This window comes from Tamandua tetradactyla, chromosome X, assembly GCF_023851605.1.
Source record: "Tamandua tetradactyla isolate mTamTet1 chromosome X, mTamTet1.pri, whole genome shotgun sequence".
Classification (NCBI taxonomy): domain Eukaryota; kingdom Metazoa; phylum Chordata; class Mammalia; order Pilosa; family Myrmecophagidae; genus Tamandua; species Tamandua tetradactyla.
Window position 1 is genome coordinate 27,354,383 of NC_135353.1, and position 23,064 is coordinate 27,377,446.

The 23,064-nt window shown below is 40.9% G+C and overlaps 1 protein-coding gene across 1 annotated transcript in view; it reads left to right on the plus strand.

Moving 5' to 3' along the window:
- The window catches only part of PLAC1 (placenta enriched 1), a 231,529-nt gene extending 216,624 nt beyond the window's left edge, over positions 1–14,905 (plus strand). The window contains exon 3 of the mRNA XM_077145485.1: positions 13,002–14,905. Coding sequence (XP_077001600.1) covers positions 13,061–13,708 — 648 coding nt within the window. The 5' untranslated portion in view covers positions 13,002–13,060 and the 3' untranslated portion in view covers positions 13,709–14,905. The remainder of the gene's footprint in view (positions 1–13,001) is intronic.
- The last annotated feature ends 8,159 nt before the right edge of the window (positions 14,906–23,064 follow it).

Consider the following 23,064-nt stretch of genomic DNA (forward strand, 5'->3'; position numbering starts at 1 on the left):
GTACTATACAGTTTTACATGCATAGCCTCATTTAATCATTGCATCAACCCTATAGAGCATTCATATTGTTATTATTGTTTTTGTTGTTATTATTCCCAAATTGCAGATGAGGGAGACAATCCTTAGAAAGGAACATGCCCTAAGTTATACCCACTAGTACCAAGAGAATACAGTGGCAAATCCAGGTCTCTGTGTTAAGTCAAAGCCACCCAGCTATTCCACCTCAAGCCCTCCAGGAACCCATTGTTTTCAAAGTTCTTTTTTCAAACTTTCTTCTCAGCTAGAAACAAATCGTTTCTGTCCTGGAAGGTGAGCTCAGTCACTGTCTCCTTCATGACCTTTCCTTTCCTCCTCGCCAAAACCACTTACCACCCCTACCATCCAACTTTAGCCAAATCCGGAAGTCCCAAGGATAAATCCATACGAGGACATTCAGAGTAAGGATATTATCGAATTTCCAGTCACCTTTGTATATTCATTAAATATCAAGAAGAGAACAAAAATAAAACCACAAACCCTTGCATTCAGAAATAGTAAGTGCTAGTTAAAACTGTATTTAATTGGATAAATGTAAATGGTAGTGGTCAGTAAGAGGGAGGGGTAAGAGGTATGGGATGGGTGAGTTTTTTCTTATTTCTTTTTCTGGAAGGATGCAAATGTTCTAAAAATGATCATGGGGATGAATACACAACTATGTGATGATATTGTGGGCCATTGATCGTATACTTTGAATAGACTGTATGGTGCATGAAGATATCACAATAAAATTATGTTGTGTTAAAACTTGCTTTAAAAAACATATCCCCCTGGGTGGGCAAGGGTGGCTCCATGGCAGAATTCTCGCCTGCAATGCTGGAGACCCGGGTTCAATTCCTGGTGCCTGCCCATGCCAATATATTGGCATGGGCAGGCACCAGGAATTATATATATATATATATATCTCCATCCCCCAGAGCAATAGTATCCCACAAGCAAATCCTCTACAAAGACACCTAAAAGAGAAATGCTTTTCCCCAAGAATCAGTTTGCTTTATAAATAATAACACAACCCTTTTGAAAATATTGCTTATTTAGAGACTCAGAATTTAAATTTACACTTAGTGATGAGGAATATGTTCGGAATTACTGCATTCCTTGATAAAGATGTTTATCCTTCATGTTTCTTCAAGCAGGTCTTCCCCCACCCCACCCCCAACCCTGGTTCTGTAGCACAACCACCAAAGAACCAAGGCAGTCACTATTTTGTGCTGAGTCTGTCTTTTTCCATTTTCCAAGGAAGCATGGCTGGAATCATACCCTTTGAGGAATTATGCTATTTCAACATCTACCTCTGGGCAGTCAGAAAAAATGAATCTGAACAACCCCTAGAATGAACACCTGCTTCAGTTATTGTCCCAGTGTGAGCAGACTAATCCCTGGGTTTAGGAGAGGTTTGCCTTCCATGCGAAATGGTGAGGCCCCTTCCAGTGGGTCAGCATTGCTGGTTTTAATATCCAGTCTTGATTTCTAACAGGTGGGCCCCACAGTTGTTCAGTGCTTGTTATGAGCCCATTCATTGCTCAGACAACATAGAATTCTTCGTAAAGAGACAGAGAAAACATCCAATGTCATTATCGGGGGAAATAAACTCAATCCCTTTTCCAGTTTCTCAAATTAGTGGCTTTGAGAAACCTACAAACTCCAGATGGGTCTCTGGTTCAGATAATTCCCGAAACCTAGCCCAGCCTCTCCAGAACATCAGCTAGTTCCATCTCCCTACCCCATATTAGTGACAGACCCTTCCAATATCAAAAATTGAGAATTGCCATAGCCCAAACACCCCTAAAGAGAAGGATGGAAAGATCAAAGGTGAGGGTGGAGTTATACAAGAAGATAGGATTTAACAAATGAATATGAATGCTGAATCATTAAATTGATATCTCTTTTAGTTTCCAGTATTTTACAGCAGCTAGAAGTAAAAACCTAAAATTGTGGAATTGTAACCCATGTCAAACTGTGAAATATGTTCTCCAACTAATTGTGGTGCTGTGCTTTGAAATCTATGGCTTTTTTGTATATGTGTTATTTTTCACAAAAGAAAGAAGGAAAGAAGTCGATTGTGATGATAAAAAAGTATTTAAGCCCTCTAGCCTCCTATATTCTGGAGCAGCTAGAAGGAAAAATCTGAGAGGATCATATGGTAGCCCATGACAAACTCTGGGATCTGTCCTGCAACCACTTGTTGAAGAGTGCTTTGAAAACTACTGCTTTTTTATTTCTTTGCTTCGTATATATGTTATATTATACAATTAAAAAAAAGTTAAAAATCAAATTAGTGGCTTTGACCAGGAAGAAAGAGCACCTCAGACCTGCTGCTTTCTTCAGATTCACTAAGTGGCCTCTTTCTTTAAAAAAAAAAAAAATAATAAGCACTGTAATATTTATGAAAGCACAACTTACATCCGGGCACTAGGACTGCTAGCTCTGGTTGTTTAGAACATGGTACTAATGAAAAGTCACACTGACTCGCCCATTCAGCTGACTGTCCTCTTCCCTTCCTGCCCATCCAAGCCCTCTCTGAAACCTCATAAATATCCGGGCTTGGAAAATGAGGCCCAGCATTCTTTTCTAAAGATGACGAAACCAGAGGCACAGTCCCTGTTCTTCAGGATGAAAATGGGAACGTTTGAGCCTCCACTTCCATAACAAATGGAAGAATTGGAGAATGTGTGGTGCCCTTTTTCTATTCAGGAAGATTTCTGGGATGAGCTTGCAGGTCATTCTTCACAGTTTGGAGTTTCCATATTTGGTGGCTTTGTACAGAAGTCATATATATTTCCTTTGTCCAAATAGATTGGGATGGCCTGAATATACAGCCTGTCCCAAGGTCCATTATGTTCTCAAGAAGTCTAAAATATGAAGAGTGAAAAAATATAAGCATAGATCTAGAATTTTCGATTGAAAGTGCCTGAATTTCTGTCTCCTGTTACTGCCTTTCTTTTTCTCTGTTTCCCCTGCTTTAAAAGCTATTGGGAAAGTTAATAGCTAGACTTGGATCCCCATAAACAATCCATGAGTCTCTTTTGGGTCCTGTTTTTTGAATGCCTTCCCTGTATTTGCTTTCCTACCATCGGTGTATACCAGAAAGAGAACTGTGTAAGCTCCGTGGGCATAGCAGAGGCTTCCAATCCTGTCTTTGCCACTTACAACCTTTGGGTCTTCAATGAGTTCCCTAACCTCTCTGATCCTTAATTTCTTCTTCCATAGAATGGGGCCACATGCTCAGCTGGTGTCTAACTGGGTCTGCCCCTCCTAGCCTGGGACCCAGGCCTTTCATGAAAGCCTGTGAATACTCTCTCTCCTTCCTCTTGTCTTTTTCAAACCTTGAGCTATTTAGACAGCTTTGTCCATGCCCCTCACCATCATTTGCCATCTTAGAGCTCCTCTTGGCTTCCCCAGCTGTGGGAAGTTGCTTCCACACCCACTCTGTACTTTAGTTTGCTCGGCTCCTTTTGTTGAGTTCAAGAATTGATTCTGCTCCTTCTCCTAAATATTCAGCCATCAGACACTGAAATAGAGTTCTCCATGTATCTTGAAGTCATAGTTCATAGGTCAAGCCACCTCAGGACTCTTCCTTCCTTTACACGTGATTAACTCATAATTAGATCATGCATTTTTGTGTGCTTTGTAAATGGGGAGAAAAGTCAGGCAGGCTGGTGGGAAGGCCAGAAGTCCAAGTCAACATATCCAACCTTGATCTTGGCCAAGGCTCTCTGGCTGTCTGGGCCCCCATTTCCACAGCATTAACATGTGATGCCTGTTTTCGGGGACCTTATGGGAGAGCTGCAAGGATTGAGGGAGATAAAAGAAAAGAGAACACTCTGGGGGGGTATATCTCTGTACAATAAAAGATATCCAGATTAAAACAAATATGTCACATCCCCTCTGATATTTGTTGCCATGTGTGACCCATATATGTTCAAACTTTTCTTAAATCCTTGGATTCTGCAATTGCTTACAATATTGCAAAGAAACGTAAATACAGAAAAAAAATACTATATAGTCCATAGACTATAGTTCCAGTGTAAGAAGTTTGTAAAGAGACCCTCTAGTGTGGGGCTTACAGAGACCATGCTGCTTAGAACGACCATTTCAGCTCCAGCCTGAGTATCTTCCTCTAGATCATGGCCCACCCTTGTGTCTTTGCTGCCAGCTTCTCCTTGTAATTACCACCAATACCACTAAGATTCTAGCATATCCAGTCTCAACAGAAACCTGGTTGAGGGTTCAGGTGTCTATTAGACAGTGTTATAAAGTCTTCTATATATCAGATTTAGGTATCAGGACTCAATGTCATTGTAAGACTTTCATGAAAAGGCTACATAAGCAGCATATGCATTTGTGCACATGTGTATGTATGTTCACATGAATGTGTCCATAATATATGAGCTGATGTATCATCATACACCCACCCACAGACACACACTCAACACACACACAACACTCTGTGATAGAAAGTTAATCCAGTCTCCCACATAGAACAGGAATTCTCTCTCCAGGTACCCTAGCCAGTGGCCTTGCAGCTTCTCCCTGAATGTCTACAGGGACAAAGGGAACTGAGTTCCACACCGAGTATTTCCCTCCTTTTTTGGGACAACTTGTAGAGGTAGAAAACTCTTCCTTTATTAGATTAAAATCTCCCTTCTTAATTCCATTTCTCTTACAGGTATCAAATACCAATGCTTGCTCCCTTTTTAACTGGTTCCTTTTTCTTTCCAAACTTTTTGTCTCCACTTTATGTTGTCTCATTACCTTTCTAATTCCAAATGGAATTTTAAGTTTGTAGCAAGACGCAGTCAGGGCATTGAGTTGCAGACTCTTATCTCAGGAGGGAGGCAAGTGAATATAAATTTCATCCTCAACTTTGCAGCCAGGTGATGGAAGTCCAAAGTCTTAGTCCTCAAGAAAAATTTCAGAAAGGAGTCCTTTATCTTTTGTTAAAGGGACAGAAGATAAATTGCCAGTTGGAGGGGACCTCTTCTTTCTGTCGTGAATGTCTATTATAACAGAATCGCATGCTATATGTGATAGATATAATCTAATAGGTCAGATTTGTATTCGTTATATTTGTCTTTAATGTTGTTTATATTGTATATTTATTTACATATTATAATATGCAGATAATGAACACAAGGTCAACCTGTTATATAGAAGTTGTAGGTTTACAGAAAAATCATGCAGAAAGTACAGAGTTCCCACATAGCACCCCCACACACACACACACACAGTTTACCCTATTATTAGCATTTTGCAATAGTGTGGTACTTTTGTTACAATTGATGAAACAATATTGTTATAGTTATACTATTAACCGAAGTCCAGAGTTTACATTAGGGTTCAATGTGTTGTACAGTCCTGTTTTTGTTTATTTTTATTCTTGTCACATATATACAAGCTAAAATTTTCCCTCTTAACCCCTTTCAAATATGCAACTCAGTGGTGTTACTTACTTTCACAATGTTGTGCCACCATCGCCACCATCCATTACCAAAATTTTTCATCACACCACATAGAAACTCTGTACAAATTAAGCATTGATTCCCTATTCCCTACCCTCACCCTGGCCCCTGGTAACCCGTATTCTAGTTATATATTTTTATATTTTTTAACCAAATATAATTTCAGGAAGAAGGTACCAAGCCAAGTCTCTGTCCCAATTATTTTGATATCGCTAGAATAAGCAGCCTCACACCCAAAGTCAGATCTTTATCACATAAAATGCACAGATGAGGGAAACTGAGGGTGATATTCACCCATGAAATACTATACCATACGCAGGGATGGAGTCAACTGCAAAGTATTTTGTGGAGCAATCAGGCTGAGGGAAGCTGGAACAAAAGTAGAAGGTGGCCTAGATTTCTCTTTCAGCTCAGAGTGGGCCAAATGGAGACCCCAGCGCAGAGACAGCCATGGGCCAACTTGGAGTAAGGGAGACCCATCTTGCCTCTGAGTTCCTGGGAACTTCTGAAGTCTTCTAATTTCTATCTCTGTTCTTAGAACTAGTAGTGTAGGCCTACTCTGAGGAGAAACAGATATCCAGCCCGTGATTTAGGTTCCTTCTAGCTAAGGGAGCCCTCGGGCAGCTTCGGGTGGCCATGTTCATCCTGCTTTGCTAAACTCAGTGACCCCAGCAAGCCCCTCCTAAGCACCCCATTAATCTTCAGGGCTTTGGGAAGCTGAGCCTTCCAGTTCTGATTGCGCTTTGCCTCTTAGTTGCTGGGACTTGGTCTGGATGTGGCTTGAGAATTACTTGTTTCCTCCCATGGAAAGGCCACACAAGGAGAGAATTCTCTTTGTTCTCTCTTTAGAGGTTGACCCATTTCGCTTGCCTGAAACCATCAGAGAGGTGACACTGCAGCTGAATCCAGGCATGCTTACAGTGGCTGTGAATTTGATTTCTTGAAAGAAGCAAGGGAAGGTAGTGGTGGGGTTACAAAGAATGCTGATTCCATTTGGGGTGGCTTGCCAAGACTGGACAAATGTAAAACTCTTGGCATTATTTACCTGGAAAGGTACTACTGCTGTGCTGGGTCTTCAGCTGAGAGTTTGGGGAGGGAGAGGGGAAGGGGGTTAGCTGATTACCAGGTTCAGGCCCCTATAGGGGTCTGGATAAGGAGGCACAGGGGCAGGTGGCAATATCTTATGGTCATTCATTGATTCCTTCATTCTTTGACTCAAGAAATATTTATTGAGCATCTACTATGTATCAGTTACTATATGAGACAGGGAGGATTGAGGAATGGAAATAGTGGGGTTAAGGGCAACAGCAGGAAACAGGATTGGAGCTTACCTTCTCCTAATTTGTGTGTGTGTGTGTGTGTCATTCTCTCTCTCTCTCTCTCTCTCTCTCTCTCTCTCTCTCTCTCTCTCTCTCTCTCTCTCTCTCATTTGTCTTTCTGCAAAATCCGGGCCACAGAACAATGCATTTTTGCATTTTCCAATATGTACACATGGATCCCTAACAACGACGAACAGCTTTCCTATCAAAGAGACCTTTTCTACCTCTCAGGAACCAAGGGCCAGTGAATGGCTTCAGTCAAAGTACACACACACACACACACACACACACACACACACACACCCCAAGTGGCCACATTCTGGGTGGGGTATGCACAAGATAGCTTTGGGTTTTGGAAAGATGCATGCCGGTAAAGTCAGCTAAAAAATCAACCAAACAGCCTATAAAGTCAACTGTGGTTTGATTTGGACTTAGGCCATCCTTAAGCTGGGGCCATATACATGCACCTCGCTTTAAGAAAACCTGTGCCCAAAATCCCCCATTTTGAGGGGGAGAAAGGAATGTGCCTGACCATTTTTGGAAGCTATGGAGAGCCCTCATGTATTGACACAGGTGTAGCAAAGGGATGGCGAAGCCCTTGAGGGAGCATCTGATTCAACCCTCTGCCTTCTGATGGTAACACTCTGAAATCATCTCAGGCGAACAGGCCTTTATCTGGTCTGGGCAGACTTCCAGAGGCTACTAATGGGTTAAAAATGTGGCTGGGCTGCTGTGGAGTTGTGAGCTCTGCACATACACAAACCTACCTTGTCTTCTAAACCAAGAAGGGACTCTGGGGCTCTGTAGCAAAGGTTATAGTTTTCTGAAAAATAAAACTCAAATAAATTATTAAATTAAAACCTAAACCAAATTAGGGCTATACATTTGGGATTTTCCTTATATTTTATAGAAATCATGAAATACATCCCTTTGTTCAAGCTTTAAAACTCCACTTCTCTGCACAGAAGGGAAGACATTCCCATGACCTGATATTTGCAATTTCCACTAAAATATGACTTTCTGTATTTATTTAAAAATATTTATGTTCATCTAGGGCATGGTTTACCTTATGGGAAGCCTTATTGTAGCTTAGTTTCACATCAGACAGCTCACCTTTTAGCAACCAAATTTGTAACCCAATGAAAATTTCTCTCTTACAAGGATCATGGGCTCTTATTTATTTTGCAACCTTTATTTGTGTATGAGATGAACCATGACATTTAAACTATGCATGATAGCTTAACAGATTATAAGAACAAAACCAGATGGCCCAAACAAAAATAATGCTTTGATTGCTTTCAAATTCAATGTCAAAAATTAAAAACAGCTTTCAAAAAGCCTTGGCTTTTTTTTTTCCAAAAGTGATTATGAATAATATGTATTTTTTTTTCAAAAAATTAGAACTATGTAAAGCACAAATTTATCAATGGTTATTTTGCAGTTGAGGAATTTTTTTTTTATATTTTGCGTTTCTGTATCTCCCTTTTTTTCTACAGTTACTTTGAGAAGCAGAAACAAAAAAACACTAATGACTGTGTTTTTAGTTTAATTTTAACAGTCTTTTCTAGAGATCAGTTGATCTGTTTTTCTCCGTTGAGAAAATGGACACTGTTACACATTAGCAGCTCATAATTCTTCTTCCACACAAAATGATGAATAACGTGCAGTTACTTTAACACTGTGCTTTGTGAGATTGGAAAACTGAACTGATCCCAGAGTCTTCAGAATTAATGTACATTTTACAAAGTGGTTATTTAATTTTCTAATTCACCTTAATGTACCTTCGACATCATGAGTAACATTAGTATAATCACAATCCTCGCTTGCTTTGAGAACACTGAACCAAGTAATTCTTTAAAACTGGGCTTAAAAAAAGAATCTCGATTTTAAAAGGCTCCCACGCCTTGGGATAGCTGTCAGGGCAAAGTCAGAATGTGACTATTTGAATTTCTAAACCAAAGAGTTCACAAAGTGTTAGTATTCTTTTTTTCAGTTCTTGTTTTGTAAAAGAATCTTTATTCCAACTCAGATTCATTTTTCTTCAAATCAGCTGCAAGAGCGTGAACAAACTTTGCTACAAATCAAAGCCCTGACAGTTATATTTCCCTGAGATAATTGCATACTGCTTTGGAGTTTCCTTTTCCCCTCTGTTTCCTTTTGTTTTGACAACAAGGTTCTGGGAAAACAATATACAAATGATAACTATGCTGTCACGAGTATACTGAATTTTAAAAATAAATAACTGTCAACCCAAGAAGCTTTCAGGAGCCTATGGAGGGAGTTCTTTTTCCAAATCGTTCCAAAACCAGATGTGGAAATGTTTAGCTAATTCCCCTCCCCATTCCCCATGCATAGAGTTCATATGTGTCTCTAACGACATCAGAGGAGACAAGGAGGCTAAAATCCTGTTCTTTCAAGGAGATTTGTGTTACCATTCTCACTTCACTCACTAATGTCACAAAACTAATTTGGACTCCAGCTTTTGTCTCTTTTAAAAAGGGTCTTTTCTTCCTGAGATTAAAAATGGTCTGTGTTTAGAATAATATTCAACCTCTTTCTTGTAAGGCGTTAAGGAATAGAGTTCATCTTCCTGGAATGAAAAGTTTCATGACTTTTTAAAAACTGTAAATAATTTAGTAAGAATTTGGCTTTTTTAGAGAGTTCTTGGGGAAAAAAATGGATGGAGGAAAACTGCTAAAGGAGCTAATGGGAAATGTATACACATTAACCACATTTCGAAAAACAGAAAGCTACTGTATTCTATAGCTGCAAGGAAAGCAAACATTTTACACCCAGGTGCCATTAGCACTCTGGGTTGGCTGGGTCTCTCTCTATAGCTCGGTTCAGGATGGTATGTACAGGTAGCTTAGCCCTACTTGGCTATACAAATGCATCTAAGCTCACTGCTTCTGGAATGTCCCAGGGATAATTTTCAATCAAGTCAAAAATGGGGCTGTGGGCGGGCCACGGTGGCTCAGCAGGCAGGAATGCTTGCCTGCGATACCAGAGGACCTGGGTTCGATTCCCAGTGCCTGCCCATGTAAAAAAAAAAAAAAAAAAAGTGGGGCTGTGGTAATGCAAACCCTGAGATCTGCTTTCGAGCAGCCCAGTCATGTCAGTGAGAAGGTGGAGAGTAGTCCCAAGGTGAGAACTCCCTTCTTTGCATTTATTTCTTCCCTAGTCGTCAGCTCTCCGAGGCTCTGAAGATCTCGGGAGACTTTAAAATAGGATTCAGTCCTGGATGCTTGTGCACCAGCCCCAGCTATGGCTAAAAATACCTTCAGTTTAACACCCTCACACAATCCTCTCTTCTGGCATCCTTTCCATCTCCAGCCCCTCAAGCCTTCTTTTCCATCTGCCTGCAGTAAACAGAGTCCAAGGTCCCATTCTGCCTGCACATCACAGCCAGGCGTTAGAAAACCAGCTGATTTGATGAATTCACACTGTCTTATGAATGACTTATAACCCTCTCTGAACACACACTACTCGCTATCCTCTTCCCTGGCGATTGGAGGCTGCAGGGGAAGCCAGGCTGCTCGGTTTTGACAACCTGTATTCAGCAAAACGGAGCAACTCCCAAAGTGTGGCACTAGCCAGCTCCAAGTGTAGACTCGGCTCTGCTCCTAATGTCCCATCTCCTCCTTCTCACCTCGGAGATGCACATCATCAGACATGGGGCCCGCTGACTTCATTTCTAAGTTTTATCTGAACTCAAAGGAATGTTGTCACCTGTATAGGCATCTTCATTGATTGCTCCCATCACCTGGCAATCTGTTCTGGCTTTAAGAAAAAACAAACAAACAAAAAAAAACCAAACAAGGAAACAGATTCTGTCCTGTCCAGGTTTGGAGCTTTGGAAGATTTGTACTAAATGAATTCCCGAAACTCCATGATGTTACTAAACTCCTTCCTTTAAGGCTTATTCAGTGCAATGTAATTCAAGAAGTGGGTAATGGGGGGTGGGGGAGCAGGGGATGAGGTAGTTCAAAAATGGTTGATTTGGGGACAACTGTCTTGTTTCTCAGAGAATCGAGGCTCTCTGTAACTCTATTTGGATTGTCCATGAGACGTGAGGGAGAGCAGGAAGAAAAAAGATGCTTGAGGGAGGGAGAGGAAAATGAATGCCTTTACTTTCTGACTAAGGACACAGCCTTAAACTTGGGTCTCAATTTTTGAGTTTGAACAACAAAAAAAAAAAGGAAAAGAAGAGATTGTTTCCTTGGCTTAATTCAAGAACTACTTAAACAGGAGGTTTTCATTTAGGACAGATAGGCCCAGGCTGTGAGATGATGTTAAGAAAGAAAGAGGGGGAGAGAGAAAGAGGAAAAGAAAGCAAGTAGCTACTTCAGCAAATATTCAGCAACATTCTAGAGTAAACAGCTTGTTTACTTAACTGTTGAACCATTATCCAGGTCTAGTGGGCAACAGAATTCACTTGGTTTTTTTGTTGTTGTTGTTTTATTATTTGTTTTTGATTTGGGGGTGGTAACAGGTAATTTTTTTTTCTTTTTTTTGGCTTGTGGTTGCTGCTTCTGTATTTGCTTTGTAAACAAGAAAAGGAGTCCCAGGAGAGACATTCAGAAAGAACAAAAGAGTAAGGAAGGAGTGGGGCAGATCCCTTAGGCTTCTCTTTACGCCCCAACCCCCCCACCCCCCCACCCCCGAGAGAATGGGGAGGCATTAATGAGAGAATGAAAGATAAGGAGACTTGATCTGTACCAATCAGATCAACAGTTTGACTTTGAAACAAAGCATTTCATCCTGGCCAGTGCACTTTTTCCAGCAAGCCCCTATACCATGGTTTCCATTAAAGAATGCAGCAAATTCATCAATATCAAAGGAAGAGAGAAAGAGCAGCGTTTTGCAACTGGGGGAAAGGGCAGGAAAGAAATGTCTTTGGATGTTTTTTTAGCACAGCGCTGTGCACATAGTAGGCACTCAATAAAGATTAGTGAAAAAATGAATGAATTTATTCAAGGCTGATTTCGCCCAGCAGGGAGCGAAAGTAAATCTACACACTTCCGCATATACATTCCCTCCTCAATGTTAAGAACTTGCCTATTTAATTTATGTCATTTCACTTTTTTTTTTTTTTTTTTTTAAAGGAAAGACAGAGAGAAGGAAGGAAGGATAGAAGGAAGGAAGGAAGGAAGAAAGGGAAACATCTTTAAACATTTTCTTGTTTTATTGTATTTTGTTTTTCCGTTTTTTGTTACATGGGCTGGGGCCGGGAATCGAACCGAGGTCCTCCGGCATAGCAGGCAAGCACTTTGCCCGCTGAGCCACCGCGGCCCGCCTGTCATTTCACTTTTAAGATGAAAGCTGAGCTGGACAACAGCTGATGATATACCTCTTCCTTCCCTCTTTCTTCATTTGTCACCCTTTTCTGATACTGCTTTTTAGACACTTGTTCTTACCGTTCCTCTTTCTTCTTCCCACTACTCTGCCTGCCACTCTTTAGGAGGTAAAAGACAATGGGGGGGGGGGGTGGTACAAGGGTGGCTCAGTGGTACAATTCTTGCCTGCCATGCAGGAGACCCGGGTTCGATTCCCGGCCCATGCACCTCCCAAAGAACAAACAACCAAAAATGCAACAAGTGGTGCTGCAATAACAGGATACCCACATGGAAAAAGAATGAAGTGTGACCCCGCTATACAGCATACCAAAAAAAAAAAAAAAAAACACCAGCAAAGAAAAAAAGACAATAGGGAGGGATTCTTCACTACGATATATATGTGAAGACAGTAGGGCTCTTAAAGAGGGTAGTGTTGCCAGCTTGATTGAATTAAGCTGTATCTTCTGTCTCCTTATTTAACGTCTGGCACAAAAAACTGTCTGGTTTCCTTTCTTGTCTGAGTCCCACACAAAGGGATGCCCTTCTCGGTCGGCATAAACTCTCATTCTACATATGAGGTAATACGTGTTTGATACCAAAACAGTGTGGTAAATTTGCTTAAAGAAGTCACTGCATAAGGGGACACTGGAAAAAGAATGAAATGTGACCCTGCCGTACAGCAAACAAACCAAAAAGAACTCATTGCCGTCGTCCATTAACAATGTTCCAACAATGAAACTGAAATTCAGTTGCAAGAATGTTTTCCTCCCCTTAATGCTTTGGGAACTGCCTTGTGCTCACAAAAATAATGATCACGTTTGAACTCTTGTTGTTTTTGTGTGCTCTAGAAATCCTCCCTGGAGAGCTTCCTGTTTCCTGTGGGTCCTGACTTGGCTCCACTGCAGGGATGAGACTCCTCGGGCCAACTGGAGGGATGCTCCTTCTCGTCTCCTTGTTCTCAGCCTGTTCCGGACAAAATCCAGTGACTGTGCTGTGCTCCATTGACTGGTTCATGGTCACGGTCCACCCCTTGATGTTGAACAACGACGTTTACGTGCATTACCACGAGTTACACCTGGGCCTGGGCTGCCCCGCCAACTACGTCCGGCCCCACGCCTACCAGTTCACCTACCGTGTCACGGAATGCGGCATCAGGGCCAAGGTCGTCCCTCAGGACATGATTATCTACAGCACCGAGCTCTACTACCATTCGCAGGACACGTCATCCAAGTACGTGATCCCGGTGTCGTGTGCCGCCCTGCAGCGTTCCCCATGGTTCAGCAGGCCACACGCTGTGAGCGACGCCGGTGAGAGTCGGGCCACGGCCCACAGCGATGACACCCCGTACGAAGTGTTTGAACTGTCCCGGCCGCAGTCCAGCCAGAGAAGACCCGACTGTGACTGTCCGCCTTGCATCTTCCACGAAGACGTGCTGTCCCAGACCCCAAGTCTCCAGGCGGAGGTTGAGGAGGCGCAGGCGGCACAGCCAAGTTACTTTGGGGATAATGCTGTGGATTGGTCTCTTAGCTCAGAGGATCTGCTCGAGCCCATGTGATCCCCTTGTTTGGAGGTCACATTAGGGTACTTTCCCTACAATTAGTATAATAGTCGCTAAAATCAGACAAATGATATGCCCACGCTATTTCCTAATATCAGACAACGAAGTGCCCATGTGGCGCTCTTATGACCCCTTTTGAAAAAAGAGCAGCTCATGGCAATCAAGTCAGGAATAAAAGTTTGATATCATTTTTTTTAAAGAGAAAGTATAAAATTAAGATAAAAAGATCGTTTGGGTATTTTTGTTTGATAAACACATAGATAGCTTTCACTACGGGCCAGTCTCTGTTCTAGGTGCTTTACAAACACAGATGCCTCATCTGTTCTCTCTAGGAGGACCTATGTCTCCTTTAAGGTGCTCCAAGGAATGATTCTCCAAATGAATTCTTCCCCTGGGTCCCCATTCCACATATGCTCCGCACCACTCAACTTAGTATTTTGTCGCATACCTTGATTAGTTCTCTCTGTGGCTGTATCGCTTTTTAACTACGGAAGGTGTGGTTTGCCCTGATGCTTTATAAACCACCAATGGTCTAAGAATCGCTCACTCACATCCCACCGACTAGATGACAAGCTCCTTGAGGTCAAGAGCTCAATCTTGGGCTACCCCCTCAAACCAATAGTACTTTGAAAGGAGTTTGTTTTTTGCCCCAAGGTTTTATTTTTATTTTTTATCTTTTGGCATGGGCAGGCTCGAGGAATCGAACCCGGGTCTGCAGCATAGTAGGTGAGAATGACCCAAGGTTTTAGTTGTCCATTATATTTCTCGAGGATTTGGAAAGAAAAGTTAGTTTATTCACCAAAATACTCAAGTGCTACTACATGTCAAGCAATATTCTAGGCACTGAGGATACTGCAGCGAATGTGAACTGAAGCTTAGAGAAACTGAGGTCACACACCAGAAAACAAAGATAAACTCAGATAGTGACAAATGCTATGAATAAGTTAAAACAAGGTGATGCGATTCATATACAGAAAGTAAACTGCAGGTTATTAGGTACTGGGGGAAGGAAAATGGGGAATTACTGCTTCATGGGTAAAGAATTTCTACTTTGGATGCTGTAAAAATTTTTGTAATAGAAGAAGGTGATTGTAGCACAACAATGTAAAAGTAGTTAGTGCCACTGAATTGTATGTCTAAAATGGTTTAACATGGCAAAGTTTGAGTTTTTGTATTTCCGCAATAAAAAAATAAGCAAACAAACAAAAAATCCCCTGACTCTTCTTGAAGAAAACCAGGTAGTAACCCCTGAAAAGAATGTATTCATTCAACAAGCATTTATTGAGTTTGTCCTATGTGTCAGGCACGGTGTTATGTGCTGCAGATGCAATGGTAAACAAGACCGACACAGTTTGGTGAGGGGGAGACAAACAAAAAAACCTAAGGAGATAGAGCTAACCCATCTATGCTGAATGGGGACCTGGGCTGTAGCTTCACTAAGAAACTGAAGTTGTCTAACCCAATACAACAGTAGGGCGGGGAGTGGTGATGGTGGTGAGAGATGGAGCTAGAGGTGGCGGTATGTGATAGTGGGCACAAGAGAACTTGTACTCCCTCCCCTATCCCCTCTCTAGAAACTTACAGATTATTTGAGGAAACAGCACTAAAGCATGTACTAATAACTTCGCAAATAATCAACACCAGACCCATTAGACCTGATTATCATTTGCATTTGCAAGCTGTGCAGTTCACAACTGCAAGGGGCAATGTCGTGTAGACATCCTCTGCAATTGTGTAATGTTTCAGTCTTGGAAGCGTCTCAAGACTTACGTGATAACAAATGGTAGTTACCATGTGTCAGAAACATTATATATATGAGCTCATTTAAACTTCACAACACTGCTGCAAGATAAAAATTATTTTCCTTGTTTTATCAGATGAGGAAACTGAGGCTTAGAAAAATTGAGGTCGCGCACCCAGCGAATGGAATCACTGGGGCTCAAACCCAGGTTTGTCCAGCTCCAAAGTCCACTTTTCCCCTCTATGCTCAGCACTCCTTTCCAGAGAAAAGTCTTGCAGGTGGATTGCAAGGTCCTGGGAGGTTTCCTGGTAGAGGGTGGCAATTACACCACTCTTAGAAGACGAGGAAGATTTGGCGAAGCAAAGGAGAGGAAGAGGAGAACTCTTTGTGAGTGTAAGCACTGGGACAGGGTGGAGAAGGTCCATGTGTTGGGAGAAGAATGCTTAGAAGTTGTCTAACCTAGATAGGAGGAGATGAGGGAAGCAGTTGGGAGAAGAAGTTAAAGGGTAGGAAGAGATGAAAATTAGAACTATTTCAAGTGAAAAACAACAGGATTTCATTCATTTTAGCCTCCGGAAAACAGTTAAATGTCTGTAAAAGCCCCGTTCCTAATTAAGAGCATATTTGGGTCACAGAAAGTTCCAAGCCCTGGTGCAGACAGCACAAGCGCCAAAGGAGGACATAAGACTTGAGCTAAACCCCACTGTGCCTGAGTGGATATGTGTGAAAAAGACAAGATTTAGTTAAAGAAGATACCACCATTTGAGCCCTAGGAACTCAGGAGCCATGGTAAGCTCTAGTTTTAAGTAAGGAAATTGGGGCGAGGAGAGAGGAGAGAGGTGAAGATTAGTCCAGGTTGGCCATGATGTTGAATTTGAGATGATAGTGATGCCCAAATGGAAATGTCCAGGAATCAGCTCAAGAAATGGAGCTGGAATTCAAGTAAAGGGTCACTTAGCCCTGAGGGTCATGTGAATGCCAGTGATCAGGAACACAGAATGAGAATTTGCTACCACTCAATCCTCAAGACACACTTAGAAAAAGGGTAGGAGAAGAGAAATCAAAGGAGACAGAAGAGAAATAATCTGAAAAATGATAGAAGTAGGAATCACAGAATCCTAAGGAAGAGAACTGAGAAAGTAGAGTGGGCTTGTTTTAGTTTCCGAGGCTGCCCAAGCAAATACCATGAACTGGGTTGGCTTAAGCAATGGAAATTTATTTGCTCATGATTTTGAGGCTGGGAAAATGTCCAAATGAAGGCATCACCAAGACAATGCTTGCTTCCCAAAGACCAGCTGCCAGTGATCCTTGGCTTCTCTGTCACATGGCAAGGCACATGATGGCGTCTCCTAGTCTCTCCCTTCTCTTCCAGATTCCATTGATGTCCAGCTTCTGGCTGCTCCCTCTGTGATTGTTTTCTCTAATGTTTGAATTTACTCCCTTTATAAAGGACTCCAAAAACAGGATTAAGTCCCATCCTGAATGAGGTGGGTCATACCTTAACTGAAGGAGCCTCATCTAAAGGACAATAGGTCCACACCCATAGGAATGGATTAGATTTAAGAACATGTTTTTCTGGGGTACATGCAGCTCCAAACCACCAAGGGTTATAGTTTCTACAGCAATGGATAAGCCCAGGCTTCATGAAAGTGGGAGCACTCAAACTGGACTTCGCAAGAGAGGTAGAATTATATCAGGTAAAGATGGGGGCACAGTTGAAAAATCCCTTTTTAAGTTTACTTTCTTTAATTTGCTTAACGGAGTTAAGAGATTGCAGTGTAAAGTTTTTTCAAAATTATGCTCTTTTTATTTTACATCTTTCACGGTTTACATCCTTGCGTGAAAATATAGAAATAAAAATAGCTTTTAAAAAAAAGATAGAGGGGAAGTGTGCTCTAGACAAAGTGATAATAGCAAGAACAAAGATGCAATGAAACGCTATGGTCTAAAGTCACATTTTGCATTGTTAACTCTATAATTAGGCTTAATTTTTCAAAATTCAATAGTAACTTGCACTTATTGTCAAATAATTGCTCAGTAAAAGTATACTTCAAACATTTCAAGTGCATGTTTGATCTTCTCAATTCTATTGTATGCGTCTTGAGATTGTGGACCCATGTCTCCTATTTGTTTGTTTTGCCTTTCTTTTTACTTTTTAAACTTTTTAATTGTAAAACATAACATATCTACAAAGCAAAGGAAAAAAAAGCACTATTTCAAAGCACACTTCAACAAGCAGTTACAGAACAGATCCCAGACTTGTCGTGGCCTACCATTCCACCATCTCAGATTTTTTCCTTCTAGCTGCTCCAAAACACTGGAGGCTAGAAGTAATATGAATATAGTGATTCAGCAGCTGTACTCATTTGTTAAATCCCCTTTTTCCTATTATACCTCCTTCTTCTCCTCTGATCCTTCTCCCAATCTATAGGGATCTTTGGGCAATGCCCATTCTTACTTTTTCATGATGGGATTGGGGGTGTCCACACTAAAGGTTAGGGGGATGTAATTAATTGATAATCCTGGAGAGCCTGGCCCCTCTGGGTTTCAGGATTTATCTGACCTAAGAACCCTCCTGGAATTGTATATTCCAGGAAGGCAAATCTAGTGCATGAAACCTTTATAGAGTCTCAGTTCAAGCCCTTAAGGTGTTCTTAAGAATCAATATGAGTGATGTTGATTGGGGTTTAACAAACCATGGCAATTAGCACTACCTAATTACAGCTTGCATAACAGTAGCCTCCAGAATAGTCTCTTGACTCCATTTGATCTCTCTTGGCCACTGATGCCTTATTTTATTGCATTTTTCACCCTTTTGCTCAGGAAGTCATCAATCCCATGGTGCCATCCCTGAATGGTTTGTACCACATAGTGGGGAGGGCAATGATTTTCCTTGCAGAGTTGGGCTTAGAGAGAGAGAGAGGCCTCATCTAAACAACAAAAAGGTTCCCTGGAAGCAACTCTTAAGACTCCTTGTGAGTAGCCTTAGCTCCTTCCCTACAGAAATAAGTTTCGTAAGGACAAGCCTCAAAATCCAAGGCTTGGCCTATTTTCTTGGGAGACCCCAATAGTTGAGAGGGTGTCTGGGGTTTCCCAGATGGGAAAGTTTAATAGTTCTGTATATGTACATACATATTTTTTCCCTTTGGACCCTCAAGGGACTCTACCAATACTTTTTAATTATCAGCCACCATACTCTGAGATGTGTCCTGGTATTATGTTAAGCTATAGAGAACTACAAGGCCTCATTCCCATTCTGAACTCCAGGAGTTTGGGTTGTTTAAATGAGCGATCCAGAAAGGTTGATTTAGATGATGTGTTACAGAAAACTTAGGTTCTAGATATAGTAAACCTCTCTGCCTTTGGTCTCATACAGTATGTGAAGGTCTAGAGTACTTGCACTGTTACTTTTTACCTTATATTCTGATTTACCTTAGACCCAGACAGATTGGCTTCATTTTAAATGCTAATTGAGGTCTAATCTCTTTTTCAGTTACTTCCGCTGTTATTTTATATAGTTATGCTAGCTTTCAGGGCGGTAGCACTCCATTTCTGGGTCTTAGGTGTCACAGAGTTACTCAAAGGTCCAGGGAAACACCAGCTGACACACATATAGCTCAGTGTCTCAGAATCTACAAATACATCCACGATTTCGGACTAAATGTGTCTGCTATAAAGGCTTACGAATCCTGGCTCCCATTTTCTTATAAGCATTTTCTGAGACGTTTTTCCTTTCTTTTATGTAGTTCTTGGTGAAGGTATCCAGTAGGTTGACTGGTATGGAGACAAAGCCTGGAAACCCATGAGCATAGGAACCATTCTAAAGATGGGAAGATAAAAATGTCTTCAAAATGTTCTGGACCAGCTAGAAGGAAAAATCTGAGAGGTTGGTAAACTACTTCTTGAAGAGTGCTTTGAAAACTACTGCTTTTCTCTTTCTGTGCTTTGTATATATGTTATATTATACAATAAAAAAGTTTAAAAAAAAGTTTTCAAAGATGCCTTCAGAAAAATGCATTTTGAATGGACTAATTTATTTGCCTTTTGAAATGCCACTCCTTTATTGTGGTAATGGTCATTTAATTTTTTTAGGTGACCTAATTTATAACAGTCTGTTCCACAGCATTAATCATATTTGCGATAGTAATAAGAAATGCTTTATTGCCATCAAAAGAAATGAGCATGTTCCACCTTTTTTTTTTCAATCTTAGGGAAAGCCAAAAATGTCTGAAACCATTTGTTAAGATAATTGCTTGTCAAATATTTTAAAAATTAGAGTCGTAATGAGATTTTTCACCCATAAAAGGAGACTCAAAGTAATGTTTAAAGTTTTATTTCTATAGCCTGAAAATAGTAAGCCATATATTTTTTTAAACTATGCAAGGTATATGTAAATGCTGAGGGACAGAGTACTTGATCCTTAATTTTAACCCATAGTCCATTTTGGAGATGCATCGAAATACCCCCATCTCTCCAATCCCACTCCAAAAATGAAAATCTGGTCCAGCATTAAACTAATCACAGTGCTAATCACACATACACACATGTATACAGGACATTCACCATGTTTATAAGAAATACATTATCAAAGGACAAGTGTTTATTAAAAAGGGAATGCTAACTTTCATAGGAATGTCCTCTAATTCTAATTAGTGTAAATCCCTAGGATTGATCTCTACAATTTCCTGTTTAAGTTGTAATTATGGTTGTTTATTCTAAACAAAAAGAGAGAGAGAGAGAGAAAGAGACTTTCTGTCTTGTGCTTGAAAAAAATGAGGTCAGATTTCAGCTTATGAGCTTACATTGGTTATACAATTACAAGACCTTCTGTATTAGTTATCTCTTGCTGCATAACAAATTACCTCCAAGCAACAAACATTGTTATCTCCCAGTTGTTGAGGGTCAAGAATCTGGGTGCAACTCAGCTGAGAGTGCCTCTGGCTCAGGGTTCCTCACGGGGTGCAGTCAAGTTGCCAGCTGCAGCTGCAGCCATCTCAACTGGGGTTTGAGAATCTACTTCCAAGATCGCTCAAGTGACTGATTGGAGAGACCTCAGTTCCACCCTTGCAGGCCTCTCCATCAGCTGCCCAAGTGTCCTCATGACAGGACAGCTGCTGGAGAGAGAAGAGAGGAGGGGAAGGGGAAGGGAGGGGAGGGGAGGGGAGGGGAGGGGAAGGAGAGGGAAAGCCCAAGACAGAATCAACATCTTTTTATAACCCAATCCCAGAAGTAACATTCCATCACTTTTGTCACATTTAATTTGTTAGAAGGATTCAGTAGGTCTAGCCCACAAGCAAGGGGAGGGAATTACACAAGGGTGTGAAAACTAGGAAGCAGAGATCCCCGGGGACCCTTATAGAGGTTGCCTAACCCACCTTCAATCTGATCATACTGGTGAACCCCACGGTACAGCATTCTTCGAAGTATTTACATAAATACAATTAACGACAGGACACAGACTGTGCACAAAACCTCTTGATATATCATTGCTGTACCCTTGCCTCAGTCAGTTATATTTTTCTTCTCTTCGTAAAACAAGTCCTACAAGCTACAGAACTAATTAATTGACAGGTAAAAATCATTTTACAGGAAGCTGCCATTTATGTATTTTTTATTATTTATTTTTATAAGATGATATTGATGAAGACATTTAAAGCCAAAGAGGGGGGAAGTATAAAATGCAAAGCAAATAATTAAAATGATAATAATGCTTAAAGTTAATTCCCCTCTTTAGAATGGTTCCTATGCTCATGGGCTTCCAGGCTCTGTCTCCATACCAGCAGAGTTTTAAATGTTGTTTCTGACGTTATCCGTTCTGGTGGTTTGGAACTGTATGTACCCCCAGAAAATCATGTTCTTAAAGTTAATCCATTCCTGCGGGTGAGGACTGACTGTAAGGAGGATCTTTTGATTAGGTTACTTCAGTTAAGGCAGGGCTCTAGGGTGGTTCTTAATCCTTTTATTAGATTACTGGAATCCTTTATAAACAGAGAGAGAGAGAGAGTAGGGTGCAACATCTTAATGATGCCATCATTTGGGCATTTTCATAGCCTCAAGACTGTAAGCTTGTAAGCTTATAAATTCCCCTTGTTAAAAGCCAAGCCATTTCCGGTATATTGCTTTGGGCAGCCTAGCAGACTAAAACATCTATTGTTGGGGATTGAATCATGTTCCCCACAAAAGGCAATTTCAAGTCCAAATCCCTGGTCTTGTGGATGTGAACCCATTTTTAAATAGGGTCTTTGATGATGCTATTAATTAAGATGCGCAACGGGACTGATTGTAAACATTCAGAAACGGAGAGCACAGTACTACCTAACTGTAATGCAATAATGTTAGAACACTGAATGAAGCTGCATGTGAGAATGATAGAGGGAGGAGGGCTGGGGACACAAAGGAAATCAGAAGGAAAGATAGACAATAAAGACTTATATGGTATAATCTAGGAATGCCCAGAGTGTATAACGATAGTGACTAAATGTACAAATTTAAGAATGCTTTTGCACGAGGAAGAACAAAGGAATGTCAATACTGCAGGGTGTTAAAAATAGATGGTAATTTATATTCTAAAACTTGAACTTACCTGTGAGACTCAAGCAAAAAAATGTTTATTTGCTACAAAATTCCTATTGCTAGGCCAACCCATTGTATGGTACTTGTTTTAGCAGCTAGAAAATGAAAACCTTCATATGTGACAATATAAACTCTTTCAATAATCCTCTAATGTAATGTAATTCAGATCAAGTATGATGTGTATACATACCATATATTTGGTATATATGATGTGTGTGTGTGTGTGTTTATATGTGTGTGTGTGTGTGTGCACCACACACCACTATTTTCAAGCTTCTAAGGACAAGAGGCATCAATTTCTTACTTGGTTTTTATCCAATTCACAGCCATCTGGGCTGGCTATTGATGAAGTTTGTGTGACTTATCTGAAGAGTAATGCAAAAAATCAAAGAAACTCATAGAATTATTAAGTATCAGTAGCCGAGAGGGGGCTAACTTGATATGGGCAGGTGGCCAGCCTGCACGCGTGTTCCTAAGCGCTTCCAGAAATGAAGTGACAGGCTGAACTTTGCTACACGGCTTTGTCAGCACTCATTTGTGGGATGTTCTCTGACAGACCAGGGAGGATTGCTCTGAGTCTCAGAAGTAAATACTAACACCAGCTTTCAGAGGTAAAGGAACAGAAAAATCATCCCTGCCAGCTCTCTAAAAACATACCATTCTAAGGCACCTACATTCTATAGAAACTGGGAACAATATATAAATTGCCCAAGTTATTTCCAATGCTATTGTCACTTTGCCCTACCATCCTATTATATAAACCCACGCTAATGTAAATTATTCACCTTTTAGAGCTACTTCTAAATGCTTGGCTTTTCACCAATATTTATTTCTTTCTGTCTATCAAGAATTATTTTGAGATGTCCAAAACATAAACACACACACACATGCATCTTTTTTTAAAAAGTTTATTTTCCAAGGATCGCCCACAGAATATTTAGAAGTGCTTTCTAAATTGCATTTGCATGGCAAAGGACTAAAAGAAACCCAGTGTGGGGGAAAGAATGGACAAGCCCTAAAGCAGTAATGAGGCTGCTTT